Source organism: Bos javanicus, chromosome 25, assembly GCF_032452875.1.
Source record: "Bos javanicus breed banteng chromosome 25, ARS-OSU_banteng_1.0, whole genome shotgun sequence".
In the NCBI taxonomy this organism is placed as follows: Eukaryota; Metazoa; Chordata; class Mammalia; order Artiodactyla; family Bovidae; genus Bos; species Bos javanicus.
This window is the reverse complement of record NC_083892.1, coordinates 2,562,053-2,580,731: the sequence shown is the minus strand read 5'-3', so window position 1 is coordinate 2,580,731 and position 18,679 is coordinate 2,562,053. Positions and strand designations below refer to the sequence as shown.

Below are 18,679 nucleotides of genomic sequence, written 5' to 3'. Positions count from 1 at the left end.
CGCGCCACTCATCACCACGTACCCCTCCAGTATGGACTGCCTCACTTTACCCGGGTCCCAGCAAAAGAATCAAGGTCTTCTTCAGGCCGTTTCCACACCCGACTCTTCCAGGCAGCCCAGTTAGGCCCTGCTCTAAGGCTCAGCAGGTGTTAGTGTGCCGGCAGGAGGCGTCTGGGCTCTCGCTGAGCTCCTGTACCGGGGCCACGACTCGCCGGCTACCGTGCACAGGCCAGCCATTTCCAGGGCCTCATGTGGTCTCTGGGCTCGGGCTCCCGGGGTCTCTGGGCAGCAAATCTCAGCTCTCCGCAAGAAGCTAAGCTGGAAGCGGCTGTGGCCCGAGCCCTCGCCTTCTGTCCGCCCCCTCTCTAGGACGGCAGGAGGTTTGGAGTCTCGGTGGTAGGCCAGGGGCCTGAGCTGAGCGGAAAAGACAAAGTTCCAAAGCCCAATGCGTCGACCAGTTGCCAGGCAACCGTGCGGCGTGGGGGCGTGAGGGGGAGCGGATGCCTAGAGAACAAACATCGGTCGTGATTGGTCACTTTTGCTGGAGCCCACCCCTACTCCGCCTCGACACTTGACTGGCAAAGGCCAAAGTGGGAGGGGCGGGACCTTATGGAACCCGTCCTCCTGGATATAAGGCGACACCCAGACCGCCAACTCTGCGAGGTCACACGAGTTTGGGAGGAGTTTCTCAGGCTATTGCAGTGCTGAATCAGCCGACGTCCCCGACCCGGCCCGGCCCGGCCCGGCCCGGGGACGGCATTATGCCTTTAGCAAGGACTTGGGCCGGGGAATTCCCTGGTGGTCCAGTGGTTAAGAACTCGAAGTTTTCATTTAATTTCATCAAGGCCAAGGGTAAAACAGGCAGGCAGGCTCAGGCAGGGCAAATTACAAAGGACTATAATGAAAGCTGAGGGCCGAAGAATTGATGCTTTTGAACTGTGGTGTTGGAGAAGACTCTTGAGAGTCCCTTGGACTGCAAGGAGATTAAACCAGTCCATCCTAAAGGAAATCAGTCCTCAATATTCATTGGAAGGAATGATGCTGGAACTCCAATACTCTGGCCACCTGATGTGAAGAACCAACTCATCTGAAAAGACCCTGATGCTGGGAAAGATTGAAAGCGGGAGAAGGGGATGACAGAGAATGAGATGGTTGGATGGCATCACTGACTTGATGGACATGAGTTTGAGTAAACTCCAGGAGTTGGTGAAGGACAGGGAAGCCAGGCATGCTGCAGTCCATGGGGTTGCAAAGAGTCAGACACAACTGAGAGACTGAACTGAACTGTGCAAAGAGGCCAAGAGAAGTAGGAGCAGGAGATGGCATCAGCTTCAGAAAGGACCAGGAGAAGTAGGGGGTCCCTGGTAAGTGAGAAATCCTCACTGGATTGAAGCTGGGACCCCAGGGATGCAGGTGAAAATGTGCAGCCACAAAATGCAGGCCCTAGTGCCTGAGACAGGAGACAAAGTAGGCAGAAGACACTGAGCATGAATTCCCATGCTGACTCTGCCCTGCTCCCGACTCCCTAGGAAAAGAGGCATGGCAGGGTCCAGGGCTCAGCGGGAATACCTAATGACAACAGCAGCAGAAGTGGCTGGTTGGCTTCAGGTTGGAAACCTCTAGATTCTGGAATGGGTCCCAAGCCAGGTAAAGGCTGGGGAGGAAGGTGCCTTCTCAGAGGACTGAGTGAGAATGCATAGTTGCCCCGGAAGGCTCCACTTTCCCCACGAGTCCAGGATCAGCTTCCAGGGCCCCATGAAAGGAAGCTATAGGCTGTCGCTTGAATTCCAAGGCCTTTAATTTGCAGCGAGCATGCCTGGTCCTCATCTGAGCTCCTCCTGTGTTGCCACCCCCATGCCAGCACCTCCCCGCCTCCCTTCCTGGATCTCCCAGGTCACACTCCCACACCAGATGCCCCGGCCCCTCCCTCCCCGCCTCCTAGGTAGGGGCAGGCGGGGGTGCTGCCAGAGTCCCGGCCGCCCCCAGCATCAGCATGGCCAGGGCCTTGGGCCCCGCCGTGTGGATCTTCTCGTGCCGATGCAGGTTGGAACGCCGGCTAAAGCTCTTGCCGCACAGCGGGCAGGAATAGGGCCGGACGCCGCGGTGGGTGCGCTGGTGGGCGGTGAGGTGCGAGCTGTGGCTGAAGCTCTTGCCGCAGTCGAGGCAGTGGTAGGGCTTCTCGCCGGTGTGTGTGCGGTTGTGCGCAATGAGGTTGGATCGCTGGCTGAAGCACTTACCGCACTCGGGGCACGGGTAGGGCTTGACCCCGGTGTGGGTGCGCTGGTGGGTGACCAGGGCCGAGCTCTGCGTGAAGCACTTGCCACAGATGGGGCACTTGTGCGGCTTGGCGCCCGTGTGGGTGCCCTGGTGGGTGACCAGGTCCGAGCGGCGGGTGAAGCGCTTGGCACAGCGGTCGCACACATAGGGCTTCTCGCCCGTGTGGATGCGCTGGTGCTGGATCAGCGTCGAGTGGTGGCTGAAGCTCTTCCAGCAGGATGGGCAGGTGTAGGGCTTCTCACCCGTGTGGATGATCTGGTGCTGGATGAGGTGCGAGCTGCGGCCGAAGCGCTTGCCGCAGTCCGTGCAGGCGTAGGGCTTCTCGCCGGTGTGCGTGCGCCGGTGCGTCACCAGGTGCGAGTGCCAGCTGAAGGCCTTGCCGCACTGCTCGCACTTGTAGGTCTTCTTGCCCGCCTCGCTGTCCAGCGCCAGGCCCTCCTCGCTGCTCTCGGGGGCGGCCGTCCCCCCTTCTCTGGGTTGCTCCGGGAAGTGGCCCTCCTGGGTTTTCGGGAGGTCGGTGTCAGGCGGGGCTGATTCCAGCTGTGCCTCCTCCACGGGACAGGGCTGCACATCATCCTTGGCTGGCCCTGAGTTCTGGCCGCTGGCTGCTCGCTGCCCGCACCGCGGGGCCTCCCCCTGGGCTCTTCCCATTCTGCTTTTGAAGGACTTTGCATCGCCAAGGGCTCCCAGGGATGCAGCCAGCTCCTCCTTGTCCACCTCCACCACTCCTGGATAAACAGGGTTTCCAGCAAGAGAGAGGCTTTCATGAGGGCCCCAGGGGAGTTCTGGAGATGGAGATGAGGGCAAGCACCTGCGGGGCACCCTGGAAGCAAGAGCCACCTCCACACAGGAGCAGGGGTGGGTGGCCCGGCCCCAGGAGGGGCTCTGTGTCTGCACCCCACAAGAAACAGCCCGTGCTGACCTGGGGCATCGAAGAGTGACAACCAAGATCCCACTACCCCGCCCACCTGTCCCCTCTGCACGCACCTCTTTTCTCCTCCTCCTCATGTCCCAACTGCCTGCTGGAGCCCGGGGCCTCACCCTTGCCCTGCACTTGAGAGGCCCAGAAAGGTCTGCTGAAGGGAAACCCTGCTTGGAAAGAGATGCTGCGCTCAGTCAGGGCCCTTCGGGCTGCACAGTGGGAGATACCAGCACCCACCCCCTGGAGAGGTGATGGAGCGAAAGAGGGGGTGCAGCTCTGCAAACACAGGGCAAATCCAGATGGCCACACCCGCTCAGGACACAGTTTCCCAGGCATCGTCTGGACACTCTTCTCAGGGCTGGCCACCCCTGTGTCACACAGCCCCCAGCAGTGGCCCCCTCAGTCAGAATCCAGATGCATCTTCCTCTCCTGCACCTGCACCTTCCCAGGACCACAAAGAGGGCTCCTGGGACAGGGGCAGTGGGCAGAGAGAGGCCAGCGGGAGGGCCTGGCTGAGAGGGCCAGGGACACCGACCACCCGTAAGTCAGGGACCACGGCCCATTTGCCAAGTCCCCCAGGTTTGAGGGCCTAGGAATTCTGGTCAAGCCAGGAAGACAGCAGAGGGGGCCCGGGCTTCATGACCTGATCCAAGCCCCATGGGAGGGAAGGAATGTGTGGACCAATGGGTGGTTTAGGGCATTCATGAGGCCCACCATGGGGCTGCGAGTGGAGGTTGGTTCTATCTGATCTCCCTGGACCTGCTGGCTGAGGCCCCAGAGAGTCCCAACACTGGGTGCCGAGCAAACCTGAGATGATTACAGGCGTGAGCAGAGCCACTGCTGTGATCCTGAGGCCCACCACCAAAGTTAGAAGGTGGAATCACCCAGTCTGTGGCTCCATCGGGACTAGGCGGTGTATAATAGACACGCAGACAGACTGACTGACCAAATGAACGCTCTGATTTTTCCATAAACCCTCACAAAATTCTGTCATGAAAACTAGAGCCTAAAACTGAGGAGTCAAAGCCCTGGGACTTAAATACTCACCATGAGAAAAACCAAGGGAACCAAGGCCCCTCTGAGAAGAGGACATGGCCCTGGGAGGGGGATGTAACAGCTCAGTCAAAGGCCCGGAGAGACCAGCTGGCACCGTTACCTGTCCCCTGGGCCTGCAGCCTGGCCCAGAGCCAAGCTTTCTGCTCAGACACCTCTGAAGCTGGGCTTGGAGGGGAGAAGAAGGGGAGCTACTGGAAGGAGCTAGGGAAGAACTAGAGCACAGTCTCCAGATGGGCATTGTCCAGCATGGCAGCTGCTGGCCATGCGTGGCTACTTCAACTCAAATCTGAGCTGATTAAAATGAGATAAAAGAGCTCAGTGGCTCCAGCTGCATTTCAAGGACTCACTAGCTACATCTGGCTTGTGGCTACCACATCAGCACAGAAAGAACACGTCTACCACTAGGAAGGTTCTATAGGACAGCGGGGTCCAGATGAACTGCAAGAGGGGATTCAAGCCCTGGAAATGGGAGAGGAGGTGGCAGTGGACAGGCCCCGCTCTGATTCCCCAGCCCTTACCCAAGGAGAGCCCGCTCCTCTTCTGCAGGACCTCCCTGTAGAAGCTCTGCTGGGTGTGGTCCAGCCGCCCCCACTCCTCCCGGGAGAGGTACAGAGCCATGTCCTCAAAGGTCACCGGCATCTGAAATAACACAGAAGGCCCCCTCTCCAGGACATGCCCCGTCTCCAGGATTCATCAGGACATGCTGGAGGCGCTCAGTGGTGCCAGGACGAGGATAGACCTGGACCCCCATCCTGCCGACTTGGGTGAGGCCCGCCCTGGGTCTGCTGCTGAAGCAGGGCAGCTGCCTAAGGAAGACTTTTGGGGGCAAGAACCATGCGACTGTGGACAGCACAGGAGAAAAGCAAGACTCCCTTTCGGCACCACTTCCAAAGCTCAGGGTCTCTGGCCCCCACCCTCAGGTCCAGCGCTAGGATCCGGAGCACAGCTCTGTCACAGATGCTGTCCCTCCATGTCCTTTGGCTCTGCCTCCAGCCCTGGATGTGGACACTTACCTGGGACCAGGCGGTGAGGAGCGCCGCGGCCATCTGCCGGTCTCTGGTCCTCCCCTCGCGGGAGAGCACAGGGGTCTGGGGGGCTGGGAGGGCTGAGAGAGGAGAGAGGTCCTCAGGCGGCCACCTTGCCCTGCTTGGCCCTCCTGCTCCCGGGAGTGAATGAATGCCAGGCCCACCAGGGACCCCCCGCTGCCTCCAACTCCACCCCCCAACCTGACCCGAGAGGAGGGTCAGTGGGCTCTGAGGGTGAGTCGGGCAGCTTCTGCAGGGAAGGTGGGGCAGACACCTGGGGCTTCCTACCTGGGCTGGGAGCAGGGAAAGGGCCCCTCTCCCCGTTCCCTTTCTCACCTCCTCCAGGCAGGAAACACACTTTCTCCTTAGTGCCCTGGCTTAGGGGCACCCAGCCCCGCGCTCCTTCAGCTCTGGTCTCCTGTGACACCCCTTCAGGGTGCGGCTCCTCTGGCTCCATCTTGATGTGGGGTGACTCCCGGGCCTCTCCTAGAGGCACTGTCCCCTCTGACTCAGAGAGCATTTCTTGACAAGAATGCCCATGACCTGGAGTCTAGGAATGACGGCTGCATCAGCACTGGGACAGAGGATGGGAGGCACAGAGGCAGACCCCGCGGGTGGTGGAGCGTACACCCAAGTGCAAGACTGCCCTGCTCCCCTCTCCGTCCCCAAGACCCGCACACCCTGGTTCATGCCCACCAGCAAGCAGGATCATGGGGGAAGGAAGGGAGGCTGGACATGGCCCTGCAGGTGCCCATGGGGCAGACACCTCTTCCCAACGTGAGCCTCACACCTCCCATAGCAGTGTGGATTGTTATTCTCTAAAAAAAAGCAAGAGCATTCCAGAAAAACATCTATTTGTGCTTTATTGACTATGCCAAAGCCTTTGACTGTGTGGATCACAATAAACTGTGGAAAATTCTGAAAGAGATGGGAATACCAGACCACCTGACCTGCCTCCTGAGAAATGTGTATGCAGGTCAGGAAGCAATGGTTAGAACTGGACATGGAACAACAGACTTGTTCCAAATAGGAAAAGGAGTATGTCAAGGCTGTATATTGTCACCCTGCTTATTTAACTTATATGCAGAGTACATCATAAGAAACGCTGGACTGGAGGAAGCACAGGCTGGAATCAAGATTGCTGGGAGAAATACCAATAACCTCAGATATGCAGATGACACCACCCTTATGGCAGAAAGTGAAGAAGAACTAAAGAGCCTCCTGATGAAAGTGAAAAAGTTGGCTTAAAGCTCAACATTCAGAAAACCAAGATCATGGCATTTGGTCCCATCACTTCATGGCAAATAGATGGGGACACAGTGGCTGACTATTTTTCTGGGCTCCAAAATCACTGCAGATGGTAATTGCAGCCATGAAATTAAAAGACGCTTACTCCGTGGAAGGAAATTTATGACCAACCTAGACAGCATATTAAAAAGCAGAGACATTACTTTGCCAACAAAGGTCCGTCTAGTCAAGTCTATGGTTTTTCCAGTGGTCATGTATGGATGTGAGAGTTGGATTATAAAGAAAGCTGAGCACAGAAGAATTGATACTTTTGAACTGTGGTGTTGGAGAAGACTCTTGAGAGTCCCTTGGACTGCAAGGAGATCAACCAGTCCATCCTAAAGGAGATCAGTCCTGGGTGTTCATTGGAAGGACTAATGTTGAAGCTGAAACTCCAATACTTTGGCCACCTCATGCGAAGAGCTGACTCACTGGAAAAGACCCTGATGCTGGGAAAGATTGAGGGCAGGAGGAGAAGGGGATGACAGAGGATGAGATGGCTGGACGGCATCAATGACTCAATGGACATGGGTTTGGGTGGACTCCGGGAGCTGGTGATGGACAGGGAGGCCTGGCATGCTGCGGTTCAGGGGGTTGCAAAGAGTCAGACACAACCGAGCGACTGAACTGAACTGAATACATGAGGAAACAGTGTAGTTGGGTCGGGTGAATAGTGATCCTCCAAAATTCATGTCTACTTGGAACCTTATTTGGATTAAAGGTCTTTCAGATGTAATGGAGTCTAAGGTCCATAGAGTCGCAAAGAGTCGGACACAACTGAAGCAACTCAGCACAGATGTAATGAGTTAAGGATCTTGAAATCATCCTGGAATCAGTTGGGCCCTAAATCCAGTGACTGGTGTCTGTATACAAGGAGAGGACACAAGGATTTCCCAGTGGTCCAGTGGTTAGGACTCCAAGCTTTCACTGCCAAGGGCCCGGGTTTCATCTCTGATCGTGGAACTAGGACCCCACAAGTCAAAACAAAACAACAAAATAGAGGGCAGAGAAACAGAGGCAAAGCCACGTGAAGTTGTTAGTAGAGACTAGAGCGATGCTGTCAGAAGCCCAGGGACGCCTGGAGCCACCAGAAGCTGACAGGCAGAAAGGATCCTCCCCCAGAGCCTTCGGAGGGGGCCCTGCCAACACGTTGATTTTGGGGTTCTGGCCTTCAAATGTGTGAGAGAATAAATTCTGGTTGTTTTAAGCCACCCATTTTGTGGTCCTTTGTTACAGCAAACACAGGAACCTAACACACCCAGGCTCTGAGATCAGACAATGGCCCAAGGTCACAGAGCTGGGAGTGACTTGACCAAGACTGGAACTCAAGTGGAGCTGACCTGCAAGTCACCTCCAGGGCCACCACTTCTTGAAAGTGACAGGAAGGCCTGTGGCCTTGGGCCATTTCAGGCCTTACTCAATTGGTCAAAGAAGCTGGAGTTTCTGATTTGGAAAAAGTCTAAGAGTACCTCTAAATGTGTTGAGTCCCTGCATCCATCTAGGTCTGATGGAAAGAAAACTCCCAGGCTCGTCTCCTTCAGCACTGCCTCCCACGGTGGGACTTCCAGGGCCCTCCCTGCCCCCTTCACAGCAGCCTCAGGGCCCAGCCCTCTGGGAGGCTGAGGGGCAGGCTTTGGAGTCAGGCTGCCGGGGCTGAAATCCGTAACCTCTGGTCACTAGCCTTTCAGCCCAAAGCAGAGCAGAGCATTGCGGAAAGTCACTTCCCTTGCACTGGGAGGTCCTGTGAGGCCTCATCTCACCCACAGCACTGGGCACCAGCCAGCCTCCTGCTGGGAACTCAAGTCTATCCCTCCACCTCCCAACCACCTGGGTACAGGTTAGGGTCTGGACGAGAAACACCTCAAGCCGGGAATCAGAGTGCCTGGGAGCCACATGGGCCTGGTGGCCTCTGAGACCCAGCTGCTCTACCTCCGCACTGGTGACATGCGAGAGCTACCCTCTCCAGAAAGTTCTAGATGAACAAAGAGCGGTGCTGGTAATTATTATTATCACTCTCCTGTGGGAGCTGACAGAATCCAACATCAGCAGAGAATGCTATGGGCCTGTGAGGCCCATTGGGTGTTACAAAGGCATGATGGAAGGGAAACTGAGCAGCGGTAAAAATTCTTTGTGCTTCTATGATATGAACACAGAAAACAAACACTTGATTTGTCTTTGCACTTGCAGCCACTGGAATCCTAGTTGAGGAGTTCCAGGTTGCTCTGACCCAGGATCTAGTTGCTATGGGTGGTGCTGGTTTACAAGCTGCAGTAATGAGCTCCTAGGGGCTGACAAGCTGCACAGAGACGACTCCCCTGCCTATTATCTTCTCCCAGCCTCCCCACCACCTGGCGAGACAGGTGGGCATGGCAGGCACATGATCCGCATTTTACAGATGACACGCCTGGTTCCCAGAGGCCAGGGGCCCTGCACAAGGTCGCACACTCAGCTGCAGCTGACTCAGGTTCCCCCACGGCTGGTGACCCTGGTCCTCCCTCAGGTTGTTAATTACACACACACAGGTACAGGAAGGACTAAGTGCTCAGGCCCAGAGTGAGAGGAGCTGGGGACCCAGGCAGAGGGGTGAGGCTTGCCATGTGCCCATTTGCCCAGAGCAAATCCCACCTGTAGGACCCCCCATGTAACCCCCTTACCATATTATGTAGCTTTTGGTCTGCTGACTATGAATTCACCAGGCAAAGGAAAACAGTCCCATAGAAGTCAATTCCCTGGTGGAAGGTATTTCCCATCATACCTTCTCTTCAACACCCCTAAACTCATTTACCAGCCTTGCTCCCTCAGAGAGTCTAACTCTTTCAAATGCCCTGTCCTGAAAATCCCCTCCCACTCCAATCCTTCCAGTGCATGCCTCCCCTTCCCAACACCCCATTCATACCTCTCGGGCTCTCTCCTTGTCCTGGGCAGCCCGGATGCCTCCGTCGTCTGCAGACATTTTTTTTATCTCAGAGCCAGAAAGCACCGTTGAGTCGTTTTGTGCTTGTGTTGGCCAAGCCCCCTCCAGCTTCTGGCCAGGAGCCTGGAGGAGCAGAAGGAAATCAGCCAGCGTCCCCTGGACACCCCCTGAAAGCCCCGAAATCCCCACGCGGGACCAGACCCATCCTTGGCCCCAATCGGACGTAAAGCCTCCCGGACGCCCTCCAACGGCCTCCCTCTCTAAACTGTTTTTGGTTCCTCGCTCTGACTGAATGCTGTTTTCTGTGATCCCCTTTATCGCTGAAGCAACAACTCCGAATCTCAGAGCAGCTGGGTTAGGGAAAGCTGGGGGAATTTGGAATCTGTATCTCCCGTCACGAAGAGCGTAAAGATCTGCAGAGATGCTACCAAACAGGTGCTGAGTGGGGCCCCGCCCGCCGCAGCCAGCTCGGCGGAGGAATCGAGGCTCCGGAGTCTCCCGGCCCCGGACACACACACACACACACACCCTGCCCTCGACCTGACTCGGTCCCACCTGGGATCCCGAAATTGAGCCGCCCGCTGTCAGCAGCCCTCCCTGCGGCTGCAACCACCCGCCCGGGCCGGGCGTCCATGCTGCTCACGGTCCCGCACGAATGATGTCCTTCCTCTCTCCGAACCCGGTCCAGGCCTCCTCCTCTCCCCGCCAGCCCGTAGCCTTCCACCTTTGACCCCGGCCCTTCCTGCCAGCCGGCCACCCTCGCGGCTCTCGGGATCCAGGCGCCCTCCCAGCCCCGCTCTCACCGACGTGGAGGCGGAGGGGGCGCTACGGGCGGCGGAGCCCCCGCCCCCGGGGAAGGGAGTCTCCGCAGCCTGCACCGGGCGCAAGGAGCCGGGTGGAGACCGGGATTAGGGACGACAGGAAGTCCCTCCCAGATCCCGTTCCCCGCGCAGCTGCAGCCCTACAGGGTTCCCAGCCTGGAGGGTTCCGGGTCTGGGGTCCCGAGGCCGGCTGCACCTGCTCTCGGCCGGTCAGGAGATGACTCCCCAGATCCTCCTTGCTGGCTCACGACCGCTTTACCCGGCCTGTACTCGTGAAACCAGCCAAGCAGGGGCGCCAAAGCGGGAACATAGATTTTGTCGAAGGATTTTGATATTTGAAAACGTTTCAGATTTGCAGCTGTCCTTACAGGACGGACACTGCCCAGTGGAGGAACACGGTGCTCCTTTTCAGTACACAGTTTCTGAAGGTCTTATCGGTGTCTCCGTGGAGACATCCTTGGATTTCATTTAAGGCTCCCAGAGTGGTCAGCAGGTCCTCTGAGTTCACCTGAAGGCTGGCATGGAGGTCTCGCTGCCTAAGAGCAATCCTAGGAAACAGAGAGACCTGGGAACAACTCTCTACCCACAACTACCCCACATGCCTCACACCTTGGAAAGATGTGGGATTAATCTGATTTTTTTCCAGACACCTTCCCCCCACCCCCAGCTCCCTCTCAAGGCTAGGGATAAAAGTGACATAGGGGCCTGACCCAGCCACCCCTGACCCAGCATGGGGTCCCAAACCCTCAGACAGCCCTCCCTGCGGCTGCAACCACCCGCCCGAGCCGGGCGTCCATGCTGCTCACGGTCCCGCACGAATGATGTCCTTCCTCTCTCCGAAACCGGTACAGGCTTCCTCCTCTCCGCACAGGAGAGGGTTCATAGTCCACCTCTGGTGGGTTCATAGTCCACCTCTCTGCCTCTGTCTTTCCTTCGGACCCTGAGAACTAAGTTTCCCAAAATAGGAGAGCAGAAACTATGCTTCTCTTCCTGGGGCAAGGCACCCATTCCTCCTTAACAGGGCACAGGAGACCGGGTGTCAGGAAAGGGGTGAGGGTCAGCCCTGTAGTCAGATACCAGGAAGATTCCTCCTGCAAACGTTCCCAGGCCCCCTGCCTTCTGCCCATCAGAGTCCTCCGAGATGCATCCACGTCACCCAGGAAGACAGACACCACTGGCCCCTGTACCACCCCCTTGGTGTGCTTGCTATGTGCACTCAACAAGGGTTTAATTAAAAAAACAAAAACAAAAACTTAGATCCCAAAACAAAACTTAGGAGAGTCCCCATGAGATTGACTGTCTTGAGAAAGAAGAACAACCAGAGCAATCCTGAACCCGTATTTCTCCCATTAGGGAATCTGCTCTCAGTTTACCACCTTTGGTTCCCCACTTGGCCCTTGCAGCATTTTGGGGGTTTGCAGCAAATTGGGTTTGCAATTCTGCTTGTGGAGTTCAACTTGTTTTAGGAGTCCTAGAATTCTGAGGGATTCTACTACTCTGTCAGAAATGAAAAAATGAAAAATGATGAAAGAAAAATTACCCCTGGAGTTTGATTCTGGTCAATAAATAGTGTTTTCAAGCCAGAGAGGGTTATAAACTGAGGGAAAAGGCACAAGGGGCCTTGGAAAAGATGAACTGTGCAGTCTGGGAGTGTTTCTTCATCAAGTCGGTGTCCAGAGTAAAGGAATTCACCCTGAGGTGGACCATCTCACACATGGCAGACCCAGGAATATACCAAGGGCAGAGAGAGTGTGTGTGTCCTGATTCCTGGGCAAATGTTTCTCTATCAGACAAAAGGGGCTACTTCAGGGATACTGAGAAAGCCCACAGGTTTGGATGCCAATATGGGATCACCTAAATTAGACCAAATAAAGTCTCAGCATTTATTTAACTGTTCAGAAAATATTTATTGAGTACCTACTATATGGCAGACATTAACTCTTTGGAAATGAGAGGAAACCGTCTAGGAGGAAGGATTATCAATATTTGCTGTGTGAGAATTGCAGTCCCTGAAAGACTTCAGAAAGGTGCCAGGGCAGAGTGAGTCAATAAGTAAAGCGGTCAAAAACGTAAATGATTTCAGTAACCAGGTAGTACTGAAGATCCCCTGGAGAAGGGAAAGGCTACCCACTCCAGTATTCTGGCCTGGAGAATTCCATGGACTGCATAGTCCACGGGGTCACAAAGAGTCAGACATGACTGAGCGACTTTCACTTCACAACCAGGTAGTACAATAAACGATCCGTGCTCGGGGTGTAACACTGGAGTGAGAGGGCCTTCAAGGTTCTCAAGAAACCACACTTTGTTTAAAGGGGATGGTTGGGGGTTCGATATAGCCAAAAACTTGAGGATTTTTCAAGAGAAGCCACAAAAGAATTCAATTTTTATGTGAAATATCCTGATGTTTTGGATGTTCATGACCAAAACCAACAAGCAGTTTAAGAACTGTATACAATTCCAGCAGAAGACATCTGCTGTCTCGTTCACAGGCCACCAGGTTAGGGGTGTACTTACTTCAGGAGCCTGTTTATAAAAGAATTGTCATGGATGAAGGGGCTTTTTGGAACTTCAGGCACGGGAAATGCTCAACAAATGCCAACTCTGGTATCCTGTGACTTCAGTGAGCTTGAGTAAGGAAATGCCATCTTTAGTAAATACTGGGTTGGACAAAATGGATTTTTGGTCAACCCAATAACTCTGTGAATTACCCCTAGATTGGCCTGCAAGCTGATTCAGGTCTTAAAGAGGACCTTACAAAAACAGCCAGGATAATAAAAACGAGGGGAAAAAATCATTTGCTATAAGAAAAACAAAAACAAATAGGTACTAATTAAGATGGTTAAACCAGGCTGGAGACAGGGCACTGCAGAGATTTATTTAGCCTTAGGAAAGAGAGAGGATAAGGCAAATAAAGGAATGTGAGAGAAGTCAAGAAAAACAGGAATAATCGAGTAATATCAGATCAAATGTTAACCACTGAAAAAGAAGAAAAAGAAGACGCTTGCTCTTTGGAAGAAAAGCTATAACCAACCTAGACAGCATATTAAAAAGCAGAGACATTACTTTGCCAACAAAGGTCTATCTAGTCAAAGCTATGGTTTTTCCAGTAGTCATGTATGGATGTGAGGGCTGGACTATGAAGAACTCTGAGCGCCGACGAATCGATACTTTTGAACTGTGGTGTTGGAGAAGACTCTTGAGAGTCCCTTGGACTGCAAGGAGATCAAACCAGTCCATTCTAAAGAAAATTAGTTCTGAATATTCATTGGAAGGACTAATGTTTAAGCTGAAACTCCAATACTTTGGCCACCAGATGCGAAGAACTGACTCATTGGAAAAGACCCTGATGCTGGGAAAGACTGAAGGCAGGAAGAGAAGGGGACGTCAGAGGATGCGATGGTTGGATGGCATCACCGACTCGATGGACACGAGTTTGAGCAAGCTCCGGGAGTTGGTGAAGGACGGGGAAGTCGGGCATGCTGCAGTCCATGGGGCCGCAAAGAGTCGGACACGATTGATCGACTGAAATGAACTGATAAGTGTTAGGTAGATGGAGCCATTAAAAAAAATTTTTTAAGAAGGAAAATAACTAAGAACTCTCAGGGCAGCTGGAGACCATGTCGTGAGTGTTCGGGCGGCCGGCGGCCCGCTGACCCCCGGAGGCGTAGAGGGAACCCGCGACTCCATCCCCTGGCTTCGAGGTGGCAGCTGGAGGACGCGTTCGGAGCCACGCGAGGCCCAGGACACGCACAAGTCGGCACAACCCAGATGGCGCTGCCAGCAGAATACGGACGCGGGGAGCGCGTCGTCCAGGCAACGACTCTACCCCGCCCCGCCCCGCGGGAGACACTGTGATTGGCTATCTTCCGCATGGTCCCGCCCACAGAACGCAATCCAGTCGCCCTTACCTGCGCGCTCTCGTCCGCGCCCCCGAGGGCAGTCCCGCCGGGGCTGGAGGGTTATCCTGTTGCTACCTGACCTTGGCTGGTGTGCCCACGTTTCCCGTCCGGCTGCCCATTTCAACTTCCGGTTTTCCTGGGTCTCTCGTGGAGCCCGCCTGTGGACCAGGGGCACGTGGGCAACTGGGGCGATAAGGACCGAGGGGCGGACGCCCGGGAGTCCTCGAGTTCCCCGTGGGGAGAATGGGGCTGGCTGCGCGAGGGCCCTCTGCCCGAGAGCGCCGGCTCCGAAGACCCGCGAGCGCGAATTCCCGCCCAGCGCTCAGTTCAGCCTCCCGGGCCACGGATCTCCGCCCTTCCACGTCCGATGGGAGTTTTGTTCCAAAAATGAGAGTGTATGCTGCTGACTTGCCCCCTCTACGTAGGTGACACATATCTTACAGATGTTCAGTATGAAAAACATAGAAATAGAGAAAGCAAAGCATGCAGCCTGTCAAAGATAAACACAACCAGACATTAGTAAGTGGTGAAAACAGGTTTTATGCGGTATCTACAGACAGCAGGGCAAAGAGCTGAGCTCCATCCTATGTGCAGAGGTGACTGGGTGTTTCAAAGGGAGAACTGGGGTGTGGTGGGGAGGTCAGTAGAGTCAGAAAAGTGAAAAATCACAAAGAGCCGGTCAGTGAAGATGCAGGGGGTCGGGGGCGGGGGAGGGGGGGTGTCTGCCAGCTGGCAGATGTGGGAGTTCGGAGTCCATCCTCCCACGGGGAAGGGAGACAGAGGCCCTGTTCTTTCTGATGAGTACATTTCACAGGTATGACTCTCAGGGCTGTGAGGGATGCTTCTGGGTTGAAAGAGACATATGTTCACATTATAAGCCTTGTTTAGTAAATGCTCTAAGAAAGTGAGGTGAGGGGCCCATCATCAGGTGTTGGCTAGAACAAATAGTAAATTCTACAATGTGGAGCTGTCTCGGGCAGGCATTTTAAAGGGGGGCTGCAGTCGTCATAGCCTTATGCTGCTGGAAGCCGTGCTGGAGTTCGGTCAAGTCTTGGTGCAGATTTGGACAGACGGTTATGTGCCAAGAGTTCTGCCGTTCTCAAGCAGTGCCTTGCTGTTTTGTAATGTGGCACATTCTGTTGTGTGGCTACATCACAATCTACTCACCACCCACTCCTTGATGCCCCAGCCTTGCAGCAACTGAAACTACCCAGCAGCTCTTATGATGGAACCTTTGCTTCTTTGCAAGGAGTGAACAGACTAACATCTGGTTTTTGAAAAATACTTTGGTATTGGCTGTGCTGGGTCTTCCTTGCTGTGCAGGGGCTTTCTCTAGTTGTGGAGAGAGGGGGCTACTCCCTAGTTGTGGTGTGTGGGTTTCTCTTTGCGGTGGCTTCTCTTCTTATGGCGCATGGGCTCTAGGGCTTGTGGGCTTCAGTAGCTGCTGCATATGGGCTCAGTAGTTTTGGCTCTCGGGCTTCAAAGTGCAGGCTCAGTAGCTGTGGCACTGGGGCTTAGCCCTGAGGCTTGTGGATCTTCCTGTACCAGGGATTGAACCTGTGTCCCCTGCACTGCAAGGTGGATTCTTAACCACGGGAACACCAGGGAGGCCCCTAACCTCTGATCTTGCAAGCAGGGCAGGTAGAGAGACTGCCAACCCCAAACCTGGATCCTGGATCTCAGCTGTGATGCTGGCTCAGAAGTCTGCCCATCACAGTTGGCACATATGGCCCTTTCCTGCCCTGGGCAAGCTCCAGGAGGACAAGGAGGCTCCTCCCTAGGCAGCAGCTCCAAGCATTTCTTACCATGATTGTCAAGTCTGGCAGCTTCAGCCAGGCAACCCATGAACACCAGGACCAGAAAAGCCCCCAGAAATGTAGAGTTGACTGGATGTTTCCCAAACACCCACATTCCACCTTCCAGAACATTGTCTCTACCTGGGCACCAAAGACAGCTTACAGTACAGGTAGGAAGGGGACTGTCTACTGAGACTGAGCTCAGTAGTCACTCCACCTGGCTCTTTGGGGTAGATATTAGAGTAAATTAACTTATTTTCTCCTTAGAAGTTGCTGCATTTTTAGGAAACCAGGTCACTGTCATTATCCCTAAATACCCTTCGCTGTTGCTCTGTCTGCCTCCTGCTGTCAGATACCCTAAAGTGTCCCCCAGTCTTGGGTAGAGTTTCAGCCCGCACTCACTCACAAAAGTGAAAGACACTGATGCAGGGATGCGGGCACTTAGGAGGCGTTGTGACTGGCTACGCATCAGAGAACCCTCCTGGAGGCCACTCATGGGAGCAGATGACAATGGCACTCAGACACCGGCCCTTGATGTCGTTTTCAGCTAATGTTTCCAGCCCTTCATCCTGCTGCATGCAGTCTCTGCCCCCTACCCTCAGCTCGCAGACTCCCTCCTCTACATATCATGTGGTCTTTCACAAATATCTCTATTTTTTTTTTTTTTTCACTTGACTGGGTATGAAAAGAAATGTAGAACTTCCATTAGTTTTACTTCTCCTTTTAAAAAACCTATTTTTGTGAATGCTTTATAATGTGAAAAAAATCAGTAATGATAGGAATCGGGGCTCCACGGAGAAATGGCTGGTCCTAGGACTGAGCGGAGAAACGCACAAGATGTCTGCAGACATCGGGAAAGGACATGGTACCAGCTCCCTGCACAGGTGGGACAGAACCTTCTGAACCTGAATATCCACATACCCTGTGACACAGCGATTCCCTCCTGGGCACACGCCCCACAGTCACACACCTGTATGGTTCCCAGAGACCTACAAGAACTATTAAGTATGGCCCCAAACTGAACCCCGTCCCCGCTCACGTAGCGACACAATGAATAAACACCACCACGGGGGCGTATCTTCAGGGAATAAGCAACACGTGGATGAGTCCCCCACTGTGGAGTAAGGTCAGAGGAGAGTTCCTCTCGTGTGACTTCATTTGCACGGAGTTGCAAAACAGACCAAACAAATCTGCTGTGATTGGAAGTCAAGATCGAGATTATGGGGGAATGGAAGTGACCACAAGGGGGCACCAGAGTAGAGTACCAGTGAATTCTGATTTGATTGGGATGTTGGCTCAAGGGCTGTTTTCAGTTGGAATTTCAAGATGTTCTTCATTTTGAGTTTGTGCACATATTTGTGCAGTTCACCTAAAAGTTCACTTTAAAAGAAAAAAGGAGGGAGACTTCCCTGGTGGTTCAGTGGTTAAGACTGCACTTCCAGTGCAGGGGGCAAGGGGTTCGGTTGGGGAACGAAGATTCCCACATGCTGTGCAGTGTATGGGGTGGGGTGGGGTGGGAGAGACAAAAAAAGGAAGTGAATGAAAAGAAGCCAGTTAGGCCATTGCTATGATCCAGGCAAGAGATGGTGGTGACCTGGACTTGGTAGTGGCAGTGGAGGTAGAGAAACACAGATGTAAGCAATGTTCAGGCTATCAGACCTATGGAACCTGGGGACTGATGAGATGGTTAAGGCTCCATGCTTCCAATGCAGGGGGCACAGGTTCGATCCCTGGTCAGGGAACTAAGATCCCACAAGCTGCATGTTGTGGTCAAAATAAATTAATTAATTAAAATAAAATTGGGGAAGGGGTGGCAGGTACCATGTCCAACCACAAAGGCAAGCCAAGGAGATAGATGAGGAAAATAAAGCATTCAAACTGATACAGAAAGAGCAGAAGAATCTTGAGGAACTAAAAGCTAAGGGGCCTCTGGTCACAGGTAGAATTTAGAAATCTGGGAAAAGGGAGTGTCTGAGGCAATGACGATCCTTAATCCCATGCATGTTTAAACATCTGGATTCCCTGCCGTAACATCTGTCACCACCTATAGCCAGAATGAAGGGGCTTCCCTGGTGGCTCAGATGGTAAAGAATCTGCCTGCAATACAGGAGGCTCAGGTTTGATCCCTGGGTCAGGAAGATTCCCTGGAGAAGGGAATGGCTACCCACTCCAATATTCTTGCCTGAAAAACTCCATGGACAGAGGAGCCTGGCAGGCTACAGTCTATGGGGTTGCAGAGTCGGACACGACTGAGTGACTAATACACACATAGCTAGAAGGAAGTGTTGTCTTGGAACCTATTGTACCTTTAAGAAAAAACTTCTGTGAAAAATAAATAAATCATACAGTGGTTCACCTTCTCTTTAGTTCTCACTTTTTTCTGCTTTAACTGTGAGATCATAGTAAACTTAGCCCAGATTCCTGCCAAAGTGTGGTTCTTAAGTCTTTATTCTGTCCTGATTTCTGTACCACCTGGAATTAAACCAACTCATTAAAAAAAAAAAAAAAGAATGAAGAGGAGGACTTCCCTGGTGGTCCAGTGGTCAAGAATCCACCTTCCAATGCAGTGAACACGGAGTTTAATCCCTGGTGAGGAAACTAAGATTCTACTCACCCCGGGTCAACTGAGCCTGCCCTGCTGAGCACTGCCCCCCTCCCCGCCCCCTCCCCTTCAAGAGCTGG

General features: G+C 53.8%; 1 protein-coding gene across 7 annotated transcripts; it reads right to left on the bottom strand.

Moving 5' to 3' along the window:
• Positions 1-1,780: 1,780 nt before the first annotated feature.
• Positions 1,781-14,233, bottom strand: ZNF205 (zinc finger protein 205). Of its 7 annotated transcripts, XM_061400967.1 has the most exons (8): positions 10,037-10,411; positions 9,464-9,604; positions 9,222-9,296; positions 5,617-5,830; positions 5,269-5,360; positions 4,774-4,894; positions 3,265-3,369; positions 1,781-3,005 (listed from the first exon to the last, which is right to left on the bottom strand). In XM_061400967.1, exons 3-8 carry the CDS (start codon positions 9,222-9,224, stop codon positions 1,939-1,941), a joined length of 1,602 nt encoding a protein of 533 aa, XP_061256951.1. In that variant the 5' UTR covers positions 9,225-9,296; positions 9,464-9,604; positions 10,037-10,411; the 3' UTR covers positions 1,781-1,938. The 7 variants fall into 7 exon arrangements, with proteins under 7 accessions (XP_061256951.1, XP_061256949.1, XP_061256946.1 ...); XM_061400965.1 differs by lacking the exons at positions 9,222-9,296; positions 10,037-10,411 and adding an exon at positions 14,211-14,233; XM_061400962.1 differs by lacking the exon at positions 9,222-9,296.
• Between the last annotated feature and the right edge of the window lie 4,446 nt (positions 14,234-18,679).

Excerpts from the sequence above, each read along its gene's own strand:
- ZNF205 (XM_061400965.1), bottom strand. The coding sequence starts at position 9,520 with ATGTCTGCAGACGACGGAGGCATCCGGGCTGCCCAGGACAAGGAGAGA. Across the intron at positions 5,831-9,463 it reads ACAAGGAGAGAGCCCGAGAG|ACTCCAGGTCATGGGCATTC; the intron begins GTATGAATGGGG and ends CGTCATTCCTAG. Across the intron at positions 3,370-4,773 it reads GAGGAGCGGGCTCTCCTTGG|CAGGGTTTCCCTTCAGCAGA; the intron begins GTAAGGGCTGGG and ends TCTCTTTCCAAG.